This window comes from Pseudoliparis swirei, chromosome 19 (genome assembly GCF_029220125.1).
Source record: "Pseudoliparis swirei isolate HS2019 ecotype Mariana Trench chromosome 19, NWPU_hadal_v1, whole genome shotgun sequence".
Taxonomy (NCBI): Eukaryota; Metazoa; Chordata; class Actinopteri; order Perciformes; family Liparidae; genus Pseudoliparis; species Pseudoliparis swirei.
Window position 1 is genome coordinate 9448201 of NC_079406.1, and position 19949 is coordinate 9468149.

General features: G+C 42.5%; 1 protein-coding gene across 2 annotated transcripts; it reads right to left on the reverse strand.

Moving 5' to 3' along the window:
* Positions 1-537: 537 nt before the first annotated feature.
* On the reverse strand, positions 538-18794 carry ccdc142 (coiled-coil domain containing 142). Of its 2 annotated transcripts, none has more exons than XM_056439726.1 (19): positions 18716-18794; positions 18456-18549; positions 17803-17882; positions 17184-17218; positions 15568-15607; positions 14494-14747; positions 13712-13945; positions 10901-12192; positions 10289-10572; positions 9675-9761; positions 9037-9231; positions 7931-8097; positions 7459-7611; positions 6281-6395; positions 4736-4913; positions 3803-3913; positions 2945-3045; positions 1323-1491; positions 538-976 (listed from the first exon to the last, which is right to left on the reverse strand). In XM_056439726.1, coding segments are annotated over exons 1-19 (3699 nt in total). In that variant the 5' UTR covers positions 18717-18794; the 3' UTR covers positions 538-867. The 2 variants fall into 2 exon arrangements, with proteins under 2 accessions (XP_056295701.1, XP_056295700.1); XM_056439725.1 differs by having other exon boundaries at positions 13679-13945.
* Between the last annotated feature and the right edge of the window lie 1155 nt (positions 18795-19949).

The following is a 19949-nucleotide window of genomic DNA, read 5'->3' on the forward strand; positions in this document are numbered from 1 at the left end:
CTGCCCTCATCTCTCATTCTGCTGTATCAAACTGCATAATATTTCGGGTGGCCAGTTATGGGTGCGTGCTCAAGGACTTCTTGTGGTTGTGATGACTCACGCTTTACTCTAAGGCTAACCCTTTCTCTGTATGGACTTTCTCAATTACAGAACCTGGGTGTCCACTTAATTGTTTGACTTTTGGAAAAGATGCGGGCTCTCAATCATTCTTCATTTTGTCTTTTCTGGGGCGCTCCCACAATGCAAAGCACGAAATCAGTCGAGAGCAGGATGCTCCAAGAATCCATTTTGGAATAAAGTTGTTGTTTTAGTGTATGTAACCTTTTTTGCCTTTCCTTTAGCCTGCCAGTCTGTTAAACTTGTAACATTTTGTTTGCAGAGCAGCTCAGTCATAAAGCCCAGACTTGAATATCTCCAAATCCAGTTCAGCTTCAGGAAGTTGATCAGCAATCTCTTATTTGTTACCACCACGCATTTTATGTCGACCTTTTAAATTCCAGTTCACCATATACACGTAAAAAAGACAGAAGAAATTAATGATGACGATATTCTTTAGTTTATTCAGGAATACAAAAACATGTTTTCAGACAAGGGATACAACAAATATAATTTTATTATAAATATAAATATTTTACTAATAAATAGATTCACTTTAAATATTTCAAAAGTAATCTCTGGAGTTCTCATAATCTTATTTACAAAAATACCCTGTCTGAACAACAAGAATAAAACAGTTTTTTACAGGAAAGTGCATTTTCCAGCCTACATGCTACGGTGTCCTGTTGAGCCAGTCTAGCTGCCACTTCCTCGACTGGTCTCTCTGTTGGGCCTCAGCATCAGGGTGTGTGTGTGTGTGTGTGTGTGTGTTCAGGGTTCAGACTTGGAGAGACACTGCAGACCTGGCAGCCTCCAGCGACGAGTGCTGCTTTGGATCCTCAGGTCCAGCCATTCCCGCTGAGCCACCCCCAGAGCTAGACTGGGAGCGCAAAGTAAAGACAGAACATTTCTTTATATTTGATCTCATCACAACAGCACAGGTGCTTTTGTCTTTTCTAATAACTCAGAACCCTGAGTACTTTAAAGGTGCCCTATGTACAGCTGCTCCGAGGACATAGGGGTCAGCATTTCACCAGGTGGTTAGCTGGTTAGCATTCTCATTTCAGTAACACAGCACTTCCTGTGAATAATGTTCATTCTATGATTGTTTTAAAAGCTAACATTGTCACCAGTTACACATCAACTAATTTAAGGGAGGGACAGGCATTGAGTCCGACACTTATTCCAAACCATATCGCTGAGGAATCACAGCTGTGAAGATATACCTTGAAACAATGTAGGGCTCTCCATGGCTGGAGGGGTTCAGTGGAGGGACGTCAGCCGTCACAAATGAGGGATCCGCCCGAGTCAGGTCCTCAGCCTCCATACTCCTCAGGTTGGTTATACTGCTCCCCACTGCTGCATCAAGGCTGCCTCTGCTGCTGTTGGCTGGACCTGAAGAGTCACACAGACAGTGGTTGCTGCCACTGATTCTATTCTCTCTTTCATCCAACCAATGATCTACTGCATCACCAAAATGTGTTTCTGATCAAATCTAATACTCCAGATTTATGACGGGAGATTGTTTCATCTGAGTAGAATGATGTCATGATCCATCTTGAAGCAAATATAAATATATATATATATATATCTATATTTAATGCACATTTCACCACAAAACTATGGCTGTTACTGATGGTCAAAGGAGCCGCTGTAAAAGGGTGGCCAATCACATTTCATTTCCTATATTCTTCACAATAAAAGTCCCCTCATAGTGTTTCTAACTATTCTTCCTTCCTTCAGTAATAGTAGACTTGATTTTTTTTTTTTTTAAACAATACCAAAGCTCTGCTACTTTGGTAATGAACACATTTTGTATTCTCGTAATACTACGTTAATTGTTAAAAAAGGACTGTTATGGAGACATTTAGGGGTAGTGTGTTGTCATCAGAACTGCTCTGTGATTTGTTTATATAGCTGTATAGTGCTCCTTTTAATATTAAAGAGACACAATGTCAATTCTGCATGTAATTGCATTTTCCAAGTAAATGTTGATAAGTGCTGTCAATCGATTACATTTTTGTGTCAATTGACAGCACTTAAAGAAATTGTCTGAACTTTCCCCAGTATTGCAGCTTCTCATTTAATGTATGAGTGTGCAAAAAAGTGTAACTGGGTTGGAAAGAATACAGATTTTTTTGTGGCTAGACCGCACTGGGAAAACTGTAGCATTGCTTCTTCCTCTTCCAACACTTCAGAGGAGAAGTGAGGGAAACAAGCTTTATTGGCGGAAGTTCATACATGACTAGTCCGTAACAAATAAAAATATCCTTAAATATTTTAAACAACAAATATAAAGTACAATTTGGGAGAGGGAATGCATAAACACAACAACAAAAACACAGATGTAATGGGGGGACTTGAGAGGTCAATATGGCTTACTCAGCTAGAGCAACTTTAGATGGTCATTTATTCATTATGCCACAAAATCGTTTTTTAAGGGTTTTATGTATCTCACCCACTTGTCCCAGAGTTGAATGAAAATATGAAATATTGATTTTAAAGCCTTTGTCAATATATACAGGCACTATAGAACATCACAAGTGAATTTCCCATTTGAGACATTCCAAGACAGTACATTGAGCCAGAAGCATGGAGAATCCCAAACCTCATTGAGTTGATAATGTGTCAGAAAGTTTAGTTAATTCTTGTTCCAACAGAACCTCATATAAATGACAGTTAAGAACCTTACATGTCTCTCCAGGATTAGTATCCTCATTATTCGAGTGAATCCACACTGTTCAAGGTTTATCACAGAACTACTTTGAGCACAACAAATAGTCCCAAATGCTTAAAAGTTCTCCTCAGGTTAATATGGCTTTATTGAGGCGAGTGGTGTGATACTCACAGCAGCGTTTGAAAGGCTGCCAGGCTCTGGACGGCAGGTACGGTTTGGCTTGAGGCTGCTGGAGCAGACACACCACTGCTGAGTCCACTTGCTGAAAAACCCTGCAGACAGAGAGAAGGATCCCCCAACCTGCTTAGCAAAGGTGAATAAATAATCAGCACAGGTGTAGGTTCTCTTTGACCTGGCGTTTACATACCCGGAACATGACTGACAAGCCACATGTCAGACATACAAAATGAACCGAAAGTTCACTATGTTTAAAACCTTTTTCAGTCCCAGCAACACGTTCTCGTGAGATGTGGCAACTCACGTTCACGGACGACATGGCTAACAATGACTGTCCGCTGTGTAAACATCTCATACGAGCAGAATAAAATATAAAGGCATTGTGCAAATATAACCCAATTGGCTTTTATCAACCCGCAGGAAATTCACAACATTTTCAAACGTGGTGGGGGGATGGGGAGATAGGCGCATGACCACACTCACTTAGTATAAACCACTGTATACCGTTCTAAACCATGGGAGCTTGTAAAGCATCATATTTGTCATAGTGCATCTTTAAATCAGTTTTAAAAATGCAACGGGCGGCGTAATGGAAAATGAAATACATTTTCAAAACACCAAGAAATGCGATATTTTGAGAGTCCAAAGAGCTGACAGTCAGGTGTTGAACAACAGTTAAACAGGGAGTTTGTTCCCACTAAAGCAAAACATGCGGCTGTGATACAAATATGTAGGTTTGATGGATTTGAAAACAAGTCAACGCATTGGTTTGTTGAGTGGTCCCAGTGCAATGTGAGGTCCAGAACCTGACACTACGTCATGGACGGTGAGGTGTTGGGTCGCATGTGGTACCGGAGGCTGAGCAGCCGTTGGTGGAGTTCAGATGACAGACCGTATTTGTCCGACTGGATCAACTCTCTGATGGAATCAAAGTCCTGCTTCAGCTGGAGAGCTCCCTGCACACTGCGGAGGGACAACAAACAGCTCTGCTCACAATATAGCAGCAGCACAAACTCACTCTCACACCAAACAAGCATCAGATGTTCACAAAATAAGAGTTTTGTTGGCAGTAACAGCTAGACCTGCCATGTTTTAGTCGAAATGATAACATAATTGTTTACATTAGTCTACATTTTAATGCTGTTACATTGAGTCTCATGCAGGAAGCATTCTATAAACACATGTTTGTTGATATGTTGTTACTACCTAATGATGTCTGGGAGTCCCTAATGTTTTCTTATTTTTGCTCTACTCTTAGGTAAAAACTATTTATTTTTTCAGTCCACAACACAAGGAAACATTTGAAATTTGAGGAACATTACATATCATCACATTTAGATTATCATACCTTTGAGTAATTATATAAATTGGATTAGAAATACAGTAGGTCCATTGATCAGTGTTAAAGTGAACCATCACAACATTAAATTCAATTCAGTTTATTTGTATAGCCCAATTTCACAAATTACAAATTTACAAATCCCCTTGTGATGGAGACAGGAGACGAGGAAGTGTTCCTGTGAAGCTGGTAGGTCTTTGTTCACTGTTACAAGAGCAGCATGTGTACATTCAGGAGACCTGCAGTAGCTAGCTTCAAATAGAAGTCAGGGCTCTCAAGTTTTGAAGACAGGCAAGAGTGACATATCCATCATCATCATCTATATATATAGAGCTATATGCTCTTTAATGATGAGGTTGCAGTACCGCCCATCTCAAGGTCTTCTGAGTCTCTTTAGTGGTATTCTCCAACACTGTGGTAGACATCAATGTATGAACAAAATGTACCTGAACTTGATCCTCTGTTTCAGGATGTGTTCCATCCAGGCCTCCATGAAAGCCGTCATTGTTATACTCAGCGCTTGGATACGGGCATCATCAGACAATGGTGCCACGCCCTCTAAAACCTGACCAATCACAGTCTGAGCTGCCGAAGACGCATACTGACTGGGACCGCTGGCAGGACCTGTGCAAACAGAGTCATACACGATTGTCAGTTCACAGTAAAAGTTGGGTGAGCATTCCTTTGGAAGTCCAGTATCATGTAACTTTCTTTTGTGCTGTGTAAATATAGTATATTATTATCATTATTATGATTTTCATAATATTTTAATTATTACGTTAAACTATGTTTTGACCTTGCTAAGCTTCCACTGAGGGGGGGCCCTGCCTTTGCTGGTGCATCCCGAGCATGAGGAACAAAAAAGCTCCTCCCCGTCTGTTCGACCCCCTCCACTGACTCCTAAACACACTTTGACTCTGGCATTTCTGACTTGTGCTCATGCCTATGTGTGCCCATGTGTTGTGTGCACTGGGGTTAATGTTGGTGTTTCTCATATTTGTGATTTTAGCTACCTGCTGTGGACTATATAGCACTTTGGTCAGCGTGGGTTATTTTTAAATGCGCTTCACAACATTTTTTCATTGATTGATAGAACATCACCGGTTAACACTGTAAGTTTAGGAATTCTGGACTTTGATTATCTTTACTCCGGTCACTCACCTTAATTCTAACCCACACCCCAAACTCACTGGATGGCTGCAGTGTCTGCCATGTTTTTCACTGCGTGTTTGGGGCTCCACCCTCTTCTACTCAGCTCAGTTAACAGGGACAAAAGTCATCTGCCTTCAGCATCCCTCCAACCAACCTCCAGGGGATGTGCATTAGGTTTCCAGCCAAGCTCGCAGACCTCTGCTCCCAGCTCTGCATGTCTAAGTCTTTTCTACTGCATCCTCCATGGTACCGTCAGCTCACATAGTACACAGCACAAGATCTGGTCAGAGTTTGGAGGAAGCCATCTGCGCAGGGAGCATTTTTACTGCCTGTATGTGACTTTACGATTTGGTGTCTGTGAAGTTGAGTAACGGCTATTTCCAAAATGAACATTAGCAGTGTGGAGGATCTAGGGGGATTTATTGGCAGAGCGGGAATATAATATTCATTAATGTATAATAATAACCTTTTTGTTTTTTTCGTCATCTGAGAAGTGATCTCTTCGTATCTACAGAGGGAGCTCTTCAGGGAGTCCATCATGTTGCACCACTACAGTAGTCTAGAAAGGACAAACCACACACTGCCTTGTGTGTGTTTATAGCACCGGAGGGCCACTGTATTTATATTAATTTATTCATTGAACATTTAGAATGTATACTCAGAGTCTTTTGAGGTTTCCACAACTGTACAAATTACCTTTAAAAATGAATCTACTGTCCAGTTAATATACAAACCCATCCAACATGGACTGGTGTTCCTCAGGTAAAGAATGTGTGTCAAAGCATTCCTTAGATAGAGTGCGATGACTTCCTACATTGACTGGGCATGAACAACCGTACCTGTCCGGAGACTGGGTCTCCAGTGTCCAGCAGAAGGCATGGTCTGCTCAAAGATCTCCCCTGACATCCTCTTGCAGTCGCTGGAGAAGGTCTTCAGCACCAGAGAAGAGAAGGCCTGGTGGAGACAACAGTGGCATCAGGATGAGTGACGTCCACATGCTTTGGTCTGTATAATGCCACATTCATGCTGGCAGAATGGAAGAAAGTGAAAACATCTCGTCTTAGAAACATTCAAACATTATTCATAAACACACACACACGGTAACGCAGGAATGAACAAACTCTGCAGGCTATTCCATCGTATTGGTTTTGTTTGCGGTGGACTGTATTTACATTGATCTACTATCTAAGAGGAGCATTATTTTGTGCCAATTTGATGAAAGTTCTTCAAATTCTTGTATTGAATTCCAATTCCCAAGTGTTCTTCCGACTCTGGTATTTTCCATCTGTTGATCTTGAAAACAGGTTTTCGTTTGCAGATGATAAATTCAGCATACTTGCTTGGATTATACCAGTCCCATTGTAGGAGAGTAGCTCATCGTCACAGATGAAGTGTGGAAATCATGTATTGAATATTCAATAATAACTTACAATTCAGCGGTGCATAGGTTGCACTCCTCTCCCACTGGACGACAAAAGGACACATCATCAACTCTGTCTCACCACGTCTTACAAAGTCATAGGCTGCACACTTTGGGCTCATTTCTTTGATTTTGGTGCCAAGGCAATCAAGCAGTTCCCTCTTGCCCCTCAAACTGCGATATTTGAGGTGGTTGAGCCGGGAATATGGAAGATAGATTTGAAGCACAGGCCATGTGCTAGTCAGAAAACAGTAATAATTCCTTCAGAAAATAAAGCATCTTTTCAATAATTTGATTAAAATATTTGAGTGGATTGTTAATGGCCAGGTTAACTGGTTAATTGTGTCATACCTTGTAATTGATGTTATTCTTAAGTGTCACTTTTCCTCTTTTGTGTTACCGCCAATGTTTTTTTCTTTTCTTTTCCTTTTCTTCTCCTGTGCATTCGTTGAGTTTGTTTGTTTCACTGTATTTTTATACCGCACTTCAACATATAAAAGACCCTATCAAACCCAGCTAACGTGTTGCTGGGTACCATTCTCTTCTTTGAAATAAAAATGTCGATTGCGGTTGTGTAGAATAAACCAGACGGGTCACCTGCAGCTCAGACACAGCCCTGTCCAGTGCTTCAAGTTGCTTCCTCAGTAGAAGCTGGTTGTGGTTATGAAGAGTGGAATGTTGATTACTATCTGAACTCATCAGCAGGGACTTTGTCTGCTGCACCATTATCTCTGTCGACTCCCTGAGCACCTGCAGAGAAACAACACACAAAACACTTCGTCAAAATGATGCAGATTTCATTTCTGCTCTATAAGGCAAGAGAATGTTGGACGGAAATGTAATCACTTAAAGCTACAGTCGGTTTAATACACTTTTCTGCCATTTTTGCTAAAGTGTCACTATATCCTGACATTAATACAAGAGTCGTATCAATCAGCTTGTGAACTCTGTGCCTACTATGTTGACAAAGTGGTTTCTTCAAGTTCACTGCACTGCACTGTACCGTCTATTCACGCCTGGAATTTAAATACATTCAATTGATGATGGTTGATATTGATCAGCAACCTACTTTGAGGTCTCCCTGTGTGATGAGCAGGAAGTTGTTGAGGCGCCAGGAAGAGAGGAACTGGTAAGCCTTGGACATGACCCAGACCATAGACAGCTGCACGGTGGCTAACACCAAGCTAACAGTCTGCCTCTGGAGAGTGAGCCTGGCGGGGAAGAGGCTAGGAGAGCCTGCAGGGTGAGAGGGGGGAGAGAAAGACAGAGAGAGAGAGAGAGAGAGAGGTCTCAACTAGCAGACAGTGGCTCATTAACTACATTTCACTTTGGCTGCTGGATGAAGGAACATTAAGGAAGGTGAAGATAATCTGAACCCATTGCATGACATGTCTCTGGAGCAGAGCAGCTGTCTAATGATTGTTGTTCAGCTACAATGTGAAAATGGCTGACTACAGCAGCTTTACGCATCAACACCAGCTTAAAGTAAAGTGGTGTCAAGTGATATTGCAGGAAGGTATGTTGCTGGTGTGATTGAATCAAATTGGGCATCATGCGAGAACCTAAACACCTCGCAGTAGTGAGTGAGGAGAACTTTCCACATTCACCAGTTTTCTCGTATTTTGAATTCCCTCCATGGTACAAACCCAAATCACATGTGTTTTCCAGACCTGTCGCAGGAGTCATGTGCAGTTCGTCAGCCGTTATCCAAAATGAGTTTTTCACTGATTTATTGTATATCACTGTTTTACCTTTAAGCTATTCTTGCAGAAAAAAATTCTTCATAAATTCCGTTAACAGGCTCGATTCTGCAAAACGCCTCTGTATATGATGAGGTCAGTGACAAGTGTAGCCACGGCTGAAGTTTAAAAAAAAGCTTTTTTCATATGGAACCATTTCTGTGTGATACTCAGGTGACGCGTCATCAACAGCTCTCATAATCATTAAAAGTCCATCTTTTTATTTATTGGTTTCAGACATATGAAAACAATAAATAAACATATGGTACGTTATTATGCTAATGTCCCACCTAGGAGGTATTCATCATGTTTACTCAGTGTTCTGAAGTCCGGAGCATTGAGAACGAGTCCACAATACCAGAAAAAGTAAGAGAACATTCATATAACAGTGCAGAGATGTTCTTGCACGAGTAGACCATTGTGTATGTCTTCTTACCTGAGGCCCCGCTGCTTGAGGGTCGGTAGCTCAGGGACGACAGGAGAGGGGGGCACAGCAGCAGGAGGTGCTCCATGGTCACCGACATCATCCCACGTCCATCTCGCTCACATGACGGCGTCGCAGAGCTGCTGCTATGATTCACAGCTTTGAGACACTTGTCTCTCAGAGCTGAACCCAAACTTCTGCACAACTCTGAAGAAACAGAGTGTGTGAGAGACAAACACATGCAAGAGAAGGATTCAGTCAACACAGAGCAAGGATAAAACGGTCTGTGCAATGTTCTGACATCCAGATGAAGCTTTAAAGCTTGTGATTTGGTTGCGAGTCGTCCTAACCGACACGACGATGTCATGGCAGGTGTGTTGTCGAGGACCAAATGAAGAGCAGTGTTTAGTGTAAAGTTGAAGTTAATGTATGTGCAGTTATAAAGAAAACTGGCCAAGTGTTGTTCTGACCAGACATGGTTTCAACGCACTGCACCACGAACACATATGGAACTATACTCCAACTGGTACATATTATTTCTGTTTCTCCAACAGCGCTGTCCCCTATAACAGCTAAATCGGTCCGTGTGTGTGTGTGTGTGTGCGTGTGTGTGTGCGTGTGTGTGTGTGTGTGCGTGCGTGTGTACTAACCATAGTCCCACTGAGCATGTGCTGTGATGACTAACAGATACCAGCAGAAGTCCTCCAGCATGGTTCTGCACTCCTCTGGAACCAGATCTACAGCAGACAGCACAAAACCCAGAAGAATCCTGTTGACCGGCAATTCGACGATCAAATGTTTTTTTTATGAAAAGACACATCATCAGGTAGAGAGGAACATCTTCTGCTCCTGTTGATGCTCCCTCTGATGCGGCTTTTCCAACCAACAAAAACGTGATGTGGGAGACGACTCTGTGCCAGTGAGAGCTGAAACGCTTGTGGTGAAGAAATACATAAACTCTACATGCACCTGAATTTATTTTGATCATAAATCACAGGATGGTTGACTTTTATGTTATGTTTATGTTTATGTTGGAACATAGCATCTTTAAAAAAATATATATTTTCAGTGAATATCTGAATGACAGTTATAACTCATCAGATGAAATGACTAAAACACACAGAAAACTGTACCTGGAGTAACGGAAACAATCAATCGAGGAAGTACTTAATGAATGATTGATTACATAATGAATGACTGTGTTGTAGGGCCTGCTGTATGCACACCTGCACACTGGTCATTTGACTGGACATTATCGTCTCACCTGTCTTTGAAGCTTGACTCATCCTGTGCAGCATCTGGAAGCCCCTGTGTTGGTCCTGGAGGTTGATGCTTCCTGCACTGTTTCCCGCCTGTGGCACATGCAGCTGCAGCCACAGCGCGTTGCTGCAAAGGGTCCACAGCAAGGTGCGGTACTGGCCAAACAGATCCGCAAACAACAGCGACTGGCCGAGGTCCAACCACTGGACCGAGTGAGGCCAACGAAGACTGACCCTCTCCGCTGCTCCTCTGGTCTCCTCCTTCTCTGGGTTTCCATCCCTTCGAGAGCTGAAGGACACACACACACACACACACTGCAGTTATCACACATGGAGTGATGTCGCAACACTGGATGTGAAAGATCTAGGAGCGGGTCTCTACTAAGCCTGATCCAAAGTCTTAAGTCAGTCTTTGTTTAGTCAGTTCCACCAACCAAACTTAAGCCTAATCATTCTTGTGAATGGCCAGCATATAATTCATGGCTATGGCCTGCTGTTGCCTAGCATGATTGTCAAACGTGTCTCAGAGGATCTGACAGGCATCAACATTTCTTAACAATGGTGCATCAACGATCAGGAGCTGGTTAATCTTGAGAACCCTGACAGCAGCGTCTTACCTCGTTGTTAGATTCAGTTCAGACCATTGCTGCCGAGTTCCTTCCACATGTCGGTCCTTGCTCTGCTCTGTACTCTGTCCTCCTGTATTCCATTCCACTGCTTGAGCTGGATTTAAAATCATCAGGTCAGTCTTCTCCTTTGGTGTTAACACCTCTGACCCTGTATCTGGGAGCAGTTGTTCAGGTGGAGCCTCTGGTGTCTGTGTGTGTGACACCAGGTGAGCCAGCAGGTCATTGGAGAAAATGAGCACCTGGAAGAGTAGCTCTACTGAGGAACGGTCCCGTTGGAAAACCCCCGACAGAGGCTGGGCTGAGAGACAGTGGGGGGTGGTTGAAGGGGGTGAAATGGTCTGCAAGAGTTTACGGTTTCCTAAACTTTCTAGATTCGGTTGGACTGAGTCCAAAGCTTCCACACTCGTCTGGACTAGACCAGTCTGGGATGTTTGGTATTGGCTAGTTTGGTCTTTGTTTGAGACCTCTGGCCTGTGTTTGACAAAAGTGCTCTTGGCTAACACAGGATGGCGGTTTTCAAAGGTAGTACTGTCCAAATGAGGGTCATGGGTGTAAAGAGGAGGAGTGTGACCAGACGATGACTGATGATGAATCGAGAAGAGAGGAGAGGAATTAAGGTACGTGTGCTGCAGCTGCTCCCAGGTCAGCTCAGATTTTAGTGCAGAGGTCCCAGAGCGGGGTCCGGCCACCAGCTTAACAGAGCCATCAGGACATGCTTTGGCCTCGTGGTTGGTGTGGACCTGACAGGTGGGACAGCTCTGTTCAGAGGCCCAGCCGTGCAGCTGCTTGGCTGCCATGTCTGCTTGATGCACCGCTAAAATCATCATCAGCTCTTTGACTGTGAAGGCAGCAGGGTGACGCCCTTTGCCGTTTGGAAGACTCCAGTCCAGCGTGGAATACTGGGCCTGCTGTAATACTGCAGTCCTCAGCTGGGTGGTGCCGTGCTGCGCTCTCTGCTCGCCAACTGCCTGGTTATACAGGTCGGTTCCAGCTAAAATGTCCTCCAGGACTTCCCTTGGTACAGAGTCTAATTCGGTCTGGGCTATGGCACACAGAATGACGTACACATAATGTTCCATCAACACCAATGCCTGCAGAACAAGTAAGTCCAGAGTCCGTTTGATTTCCACCAGCAGCCGGGGGTGCTGGACCAGAGCTGGTCTGAGGTGGTGGTCAGAGTGGACTTTGGAGACCAGACAAGACCAGTGGTTGAGATGGACCTGGAGCTCCTGACTCAGTGAGACAAGACCAACGCTGGTTGAAGACCATTTGGACGGGGTCTGGAAAGGAGAGGAGAGGGCTTGTGTTTGTGAATAAGCACCAGAGGTATCGTTTTAATATCCTTCTATACAAGTGCTGCTGATACTGTACCCAATTACAATATCAGTCAGTATCTCATTTTGAGCAATATAAACATATTTTTGTTTTTTAAATATTTTTTCCAATGAGAAGAAGCCAAAGGTCTCGAACATTAAATGCTGTTTTAACACAAGCAGCCGTTAAAGAGCTGAGCATACGGCACATGTCAGCTCTCCGTCTGCGTCCACCACCAGAGGGAGATCGCTGTTGGATGGATTGACACTCTGTGCAGACATTAATATTCTAGCGTCACAAGCATTCACGTTTGAGTTTTTGTGTGAAATATCTCAACAACCATTGGATGGCTTGCAAGTACATATTGTTCACACCTTCATGGTCAGTCAATGCAGATCAGGATGCTAACAGGCTTAACTAAAAGAGAACGTGTAAACATAATACCTGCTAAATGTTAGCATGTTGGCATTGTCATTGTGAGAATATCAATTTCTCCAGGCGGGTTTATGTCAGAATGTCAAGAGACTCATTTTCCACCCAAACGCCAGAAGCTGAATGAACCCCCCACCCTAAGTCTCGTTGATATATTGACATATTTATATATATATATACACATATATATATTTATATATATATTTATTTAACAGGTGTTAACAGGTTTCCTGGTTTTGCATTCCATAGCTGTCAGAAGCTCCTGTGTTGTGCTTTTACTTGTCAACCATTTGATTCACACAATTGATTTGATGGAGTTTTTCCATGTTCTGATGTGAGGGATGTCGTATGTGTAAAGCCCCCTGAGGCAAATTTGTACTTTTTGTGCCATACAAAATAAATTGAAATGAATTGAATTCTGAGTGGACAACTTTTACAAATATTTGAATCTAGAATATATGCACTGCAGACGGTGGGCAGATGTCCTTCAGCAAACAGAGACAATGCACACAATAGCCTGTCAAAGAAAGTTGCGTTCAAGTGCAGCAATTTCATGTCTCATATGATATTATTGTTAAATACATAAAGAAACTGTGTGTGAAAGTGTGTAGGCCATCACAGCCCTGGTCTCACTACGACTTATTTTTGTAGATGACAGCACACTTGTAATTCTCCGCTGAGGGATTTATGTTTTGTATTTGTAATGCATATGTAGTGAGGCGGCTCACACATGGGAATGAAAATCACATTTATCTGAATGCTCTTATTAATGATTGAAAAAGTAGCTATGTGCAAAACATGGAGATGTATTGATGAATCAAAATCAAATTGTGAGGTTGTGAAGATTCAGAGCTCTACTGCTCTCTCAGTCAATATAGCAGCACCGAGGAAGTTATTGCTTCCTCAGTGCTGCTATATTGACCAATGGACTACATTTACCATAAACACTGATTGGACATCCACATACAATGTGCTCAGTTTTCACTTAAAAGCTGCAAGGAGCTGCACAGGTGTGCTGACCTTTGTTAACGTTTTCCTGTCATTCAGCCTGACCTGTTGAGGTGTCCGGAGTGATTTCTCCAGCTGCTCCTCCAGCAGGTGGCTCACTCTGGAGATGTACGCGGCCGCTAGACGAGCCCTCCTGGTGTACTCGTGTATGAAGAGCAGCAGGGACCGCTGCTCCAGCAGCCTCCACAGAGCTGTGTAGTGCCCCTGCAGGATGGAGGAGGAAGAGGAGGAGGGCAGGAGGAGAACAACACCCTCTGCTGGGATGCCTTTAACACAGACCTGAGAGGAAGGGAGAGAGGACGAGGGTTTGAAACTCAAATTAGGACATTGCTTCTTCTCTCTAATCACGCCATTGACCTTCAAAACTAGAATGTTTTGTTTGTTTTTGTTTTTAACATTTCATGACTTCTTATTATTCCCTTTCAATTATTTAAACATATTGTCACAGTGACCTTTGACCTCCGATATCTAATTCGTTCATCCTTCAGCCTAAGGGGAAGTTTGTGCTACATTTGAAGTTTTTAAGAAATTCCCTCAAGGCGCTCCTGAGATGTCTCGTTCGCGAAAGTAAGACTGATGGACAACATGAAATCATAATGTCTCTGATGGCTGCAAAAAACTCGTCTGTTTGGTTAAAACTACAAGAGAACAGTGCATCTCAAAAAAACGGTCCAAGACTAAACAGGCTGCAAAGTGTCTGACAACATTATGAAAGCATGCAGCAGAGAAATAAAATGCTCTTCCTTGTTTCTCTCGATCATGAGGTTGAGAGGATCACACGCATTAATTACACCTGCTGACATCCAGCTTCCCTCTCCGGAACTGACCTGTGGAGATCCTCTCTGGGCCCAGCTGACCTGCTGCCACTGGGGTGCCACCGTCAGAAGAGCTTGTTGCAGACGCAGGAGACGTGCAGAGGACCGGGACACCAGATTGTGAGCGACTACAAAATGTCCCTCGTCCTCTTCCTCATCTTGACCGCGGCAGTGGAACAGCCACTTCAGACTGGGATTAAAGGTGCTTCTGAGTAACGACTCGGCTCGCTGCAAGGAACTGGCGATCGACCTCTGGGACCAGGAACCTGGAGGGGCGGAAAAAAACATTGGTCAAATGTCTTCATGTCACATTAGCCTATCAATGGGCATTTTCAACTTTTAAAAGGAAAAGAACATGCAGGAAAAAACAATGATGCGACATTCTACATGAGGGAATCTGTGTGGGTTTTAAAACTAATTTTTGGTCATAATCAGAGCAAATTTATGTTCAATTGAATTGAATTAATTTTGGATTATCCCCCCCAAAAAATTTAACCTCAGAGAGCTTTATAATCTGTACACATAAGACATCCTCTAACCTTTGACCCTCACATCGGTTCATGAAAAGAATCCCCCTTAAAAAACTTTAACGGGGAGAAAAAGGGAAGGAACTTCTGGGAGAGCAACAGAGGAGGACCCCTCTTTCAGGAGGGACAGAAGTGCAATAGATGTCCCGTGTACAGATGAACAATGCACAAAAGAGATAAAGGTGCTGCTCCCAGCTGAAATAATGACAAATGTCCATGGCTCCACAAAGACCTTGAAAAAAAAGTCATCTGTTTTTAGGAGGGACACTTATGGATACATATTTGTGAATTTGTTTGTTTGCAGTGACGTTCCAAAGTTGCAGCTTGCTGGACATCATGTATTGTATTTCCTGTTAGCATAAAGCAGGTATGTACATATGCTGACTTTTCTGTTTACTACCTGCTTAAACAGGATACAGTGAAAGTTAGCATGAAGTACATCCTGTATGAAATGCGTGTGCAGTAGGATCTGCGACAGAGATATGGGCTCAGTCCTATTGCCTGATACAAGAGTGTGTTTTTGGACACTGATGACACTGATCACATGTAGACAAAGTACCATTGGTGTTCAGATCCTCCGTCACCATGCAGGAAGTCCTCTGAAAGACACAAAGAAAAATCATCTAGCCAGTCAATCTTAGAGCGAGTGTTTTCAGGAGGATCATCAATGAAAGCTGTGTTATCACTGCTATACCGATTCAGCTATACATCTTATTAAGGCCTCAAAATGTTAAAGAATAAGACTGCTTTAACTTATTCAAAGACAATATGACCGACAATTTCCTGCAGCTACATGATCAAACTACAGGTGACTGTTTCTCTCCTTAGGGACTTGACAGGGATCTTAACAGCCCCTAAGGATCTGGTCTTTGCTGGCCTCCAGTGGTTTATCTTTTCCCTTTGTGGCAATAATGTAACTGAACTCAAGGACTCTGTGACACTTGTGTCCACACCCATCAGTGATCCTGAGTGCGGTCAGAGGTAAAACAGCCTTGAAACGTTCAGAGTGGGCAGCAAAACACTTTTTCAGTCTGCGTTTTACTCCTTGAGAAATGTGGACACCATTTATTAACTCATTAATATTATATTTTTTTCTCTTCTAAAGTCTATACTTCATGTCTGTTGTTGTTTGTATTGTGAAGCACTGTGCTGATTAATAGGGCCCACCACTGTCGTCTGTGGATAGCAATGAACTGCTTGTCCCTGTAGAGAAAACTCAGCAAGATTCTCCACACCAGCTAGTCTTTAACTTAGTATGTCTGCAGTTTGCTGCTGGGCAGGTCGTGCACCGTGGATTCATCACAAATGTATTGAAAGCAGCTGCCTGCTGCTGGACACCAAAGCAATGATCTGTCGTCCATGATTTGAAGTCAATGATCTGAAGTCAATGATCTGTAGTCCATGATCTGTAGTCCATGATCTGAAGTCAATGATCTGTAGTCCATGATCTGAAGTCAATGATCTGTAGTCCATGATCTGAAGTCAATGATCTGTCGTCCATGATCTGTAGTCCATGATCTGAAGTTAATGATCTGTAGTCCATGATCTGAAGTCAATGATCTGTAGTCCATGATCTGAAGTCAATGATCTGTAGTCCATGATCTGAAGTCAATGATCTGAAGTCAATGATCTGTAGTCCATGATCTGAAGTCAATGATCTGTAGTCCATGATCTGAAGTCAATGATCTGTAGTCCATGATCTGAAGTCAATGATCTGTAGTCCATGATCTGAAGTCAATGATATGTAGTCCATGATCTGAAGTCAATGATCTGAAGTCAATGATCTGTAGTCCATGATCTGAAGTCAATGATATGTAGTCCATGATCTGAAGTCAATGATCTGTAGTCCATGATCTGAAGTCAATGATCTGTAGTCCATGATCTGTAGTCCATGATCTGAAGTCAATGATCTATAGTCCATGATCTGAAGTCAATGATCTCTAGTCCATGATCTGAAGTCAATGATCTGAAGTCAATGATCTGTAGAAGTCCATGCCTTGTAGTCCATGAGGCAATGACCTGTCAATGTGACCAAAGCTGAGATGCTTTAAAGCTCCACGCAGCTGCAGGGTGGAGTGTAAATCTCTCTGCGTTCCTCAATACAAGCAACTCCCCTTATTACCATTACAGACATTCAATTGACAGGGAGTGAAGCTTTTTATTTACTGAACTAACCTGCTCCTTTTCTGGACCGATTGAATCAGGATGCCCTGGAAGAGAGAGACAAACACAAACCACAATCATCAGACCACATCAAAAACAACATTTTAGGACTGTCTCACTACTGGACCGACATGTTCAAAAGAGAGCGAGGTTGGATCTTGTATTACTTTCCACGGTTTCTCAGGAACCACGAATGTAAACTGAAATGCTTTAAGTAGGGTTTTCGAAAGGAAAACTAATTGAAGGGAAGTCTTTTAAAAGGTCCAACTAGGTATAGTCAAATAAAAAAGATCCCCTGATTGATCATGTATAGGTTATACAAACTGAATAATCTCTGATATAACACTTACAACTTTTAAACCATTGGATGTGTGGATTTGAGGAGCTCGCTAACAGGCTACACAGGAGAAGCACCAACGTGAACGTAAAGACGGTTTACAAGTCTGGGCACCAGAGCTACTGTTCATTCAACGATGACACAACCTCACACCGTTGCTTCCAATTAGCTGGAATGCAGACAACACAACAAAAGATGTTCCACTGTCCTATACTTTGAGAGTGAAATATACAGTATGTTAATACTTGTTTGTGTGTGTGTGTGTCTGTGTGTATGTGTGCCTGTGTGCATCACCTGCTGTCAGACCAGGTTCTCCACCATGATGTGTCAGAACCTCTGGGTTGTTGCGATCCATCCCAGACAATGCAGCCGAGCTGTGAACCGACAGTATGACATGCTTGATAAATGGACAGTATCTGTACATATTTGTTGTAGTCTCTCAACCACTCAAGTCATCATTCACCCATTCATACACTGATGACAGGGGCTACCATGCAAGGTGCCACCTGCCCATGAGGACTATGTAACCATTCACACCTAATCAAAACACCGATAGCACAGAAAGTTGAAAGTTCAGGGACAATAACCCGCTCTCTCACTGAGCCACTTTTTAAGGTGAGGTGTTGTCTGTGATGATGTAATCTCATTTGTGTGCCTAAAAGTTATGTGGTCCGATGACTGGGTAATTTCCATTCATGTGTGTTAGATGTTGCCATGGTTATGGTCTGGAATTCTTCATATGCGTTCATGACCATCTCCTGCTCGTCACCAACTATTCTGATTCCTGAAGTCTGGTTTGAAATAACGAGATTGTTTGAGCACAGATCAGCCTCTAAAAAAAAGCAAGATAGCCTGATTTCAATTACCGGGTTTATTTAAGGTGGCTAAATAATGTCATACTTAGCAGGGGATGTCACAACCTCAAGGCATTATCAAGACATTCTTACTGAACATTAGAAGAGGTGTGCACACGTCCATTCCCGGGGCATCCTGACGACTCCACAGAAGAACCTACTCGCGTATCCTCACGAGACACCTCCACTGAGAGTGAATAATCCCACAGAACTAACGTTAGTTTCAACAGCAGCAGCAGGTTTGGCCCATTTAGCTACAACTAACAGCGTTTTTTATCCGTGTATACTATTTATATTTATCATTCCTTCAGTGAAATGGCCGCCGAGAGTCAAGTATATTATGATTGACCTACTCCTTTTTTAAGATTTACTTGTTAATCCACTGCTCACGAAGGCAGTGTGGGGTTTAAAATAGCATCTGCTAGCGAAGCCTGAACACAGTAAACACCGGATGTAGAAGCAGCCAATCAGGAGAAAGCGTCCCTGGTCGTTATGGATAACAGGCCACCTGTTTCTTCTTCTTCTGTTTGTAGATTTCCGGCAGATTACATACCGTGCGGCTCGTTGCTGCCCCTCACTGTTTTCTCTTTCCAAAAATGTATTCTGTCGCTGCGCAACCCTGTATCACAAAAATTACGTTCCCCCAGACCTAAAATACAATTTGCAGTTACGTTTGACTGAAACGTATTTCTCTCCAGATTACGTTGTATTTGACGTATTAAAATTACAAATACGTCTCTGATCAACGTATCTTTGCCGTTTGTTGTCTCTCTTTTCTACAATGCTGTTATGAATTGTAAAAAGCGTCCTCTAGTCTTATTTATTATTATGTTATATGTTGTTTCGCCTTCGTATTCTGACAGCAATATGCGTTAACGGATCATATGAATTGGTGTGGAGACTTACTGCTGGTGACTCTCCTTTATTTTCTTTTTTTAGGTGACAATACATTAATTAAAACTCGTACACTATCACCACCTTAACAGAGTTAGCCCCATACGGGTCAAATCAACTATTAAACTTGTTATAAAATGCGCATCTGTCCATAATCTAGCTTTCCGTGAGTAATTGTTTCCATATTGTCCCAGTCCAGTCATAACAACTCTATGCCTTGCCTTCTCGATAGAAGCCTATTTCCGCACTGTGATGAAAAAAATCCTGGAAATCATAATTTCATAATTAGAATTTCTGATTTATATTTTCTTCAGATAGACATTGGAACTGTAGAAAAAATAGAATGTAAAAATGATATTTTGATAGTAATATTGACATCATAGCAGCCTAGCTGACAGTTTATCATAGCACATATATATTTCATTCCTACAGCCCATGCAGGGGTCAGTAACCCTATATCCAAAGAGCCATTTGGCCCTATTTCCCACCAAATAAAATGTGTCTGGAGGCACAAAAAACTATTTGATATCACCGCTTATAAAGTTTTATATATATAGTTATATTATATGTACAACAACTATAGTTTGTTGTATTTATACATCCATCAGGACTAAGACCTCATGTCACACAGACAGCTTTTTCCCGTCGGCAGTCGGGCTCATGAACAGAGGCCGGGTCCCCCACTGACTGACT

What these genes read in the sequence shown, in the direction of transcription:
- ccdc142 (XM_056439725.1), bottom strand. An exon ending in AAACAGAGGATCAAGTTCAG is followed by an intron (nt 3,914 to 4,735) that starts GTACATTTTGTT and finishes GTCCCTCCGCAG; the next exon opens with TGTGCAGGGAGCTCTCCAGC. An exon ending in CAACGGCTGCTCAGCCTCCG is followed by an intron (nt 3,046 to 3,802) that starts GTACCACATGCG and finishes CTCTGTCTGCAG; the next exon opens with GGTTTTTCAGCAAGTGGACT.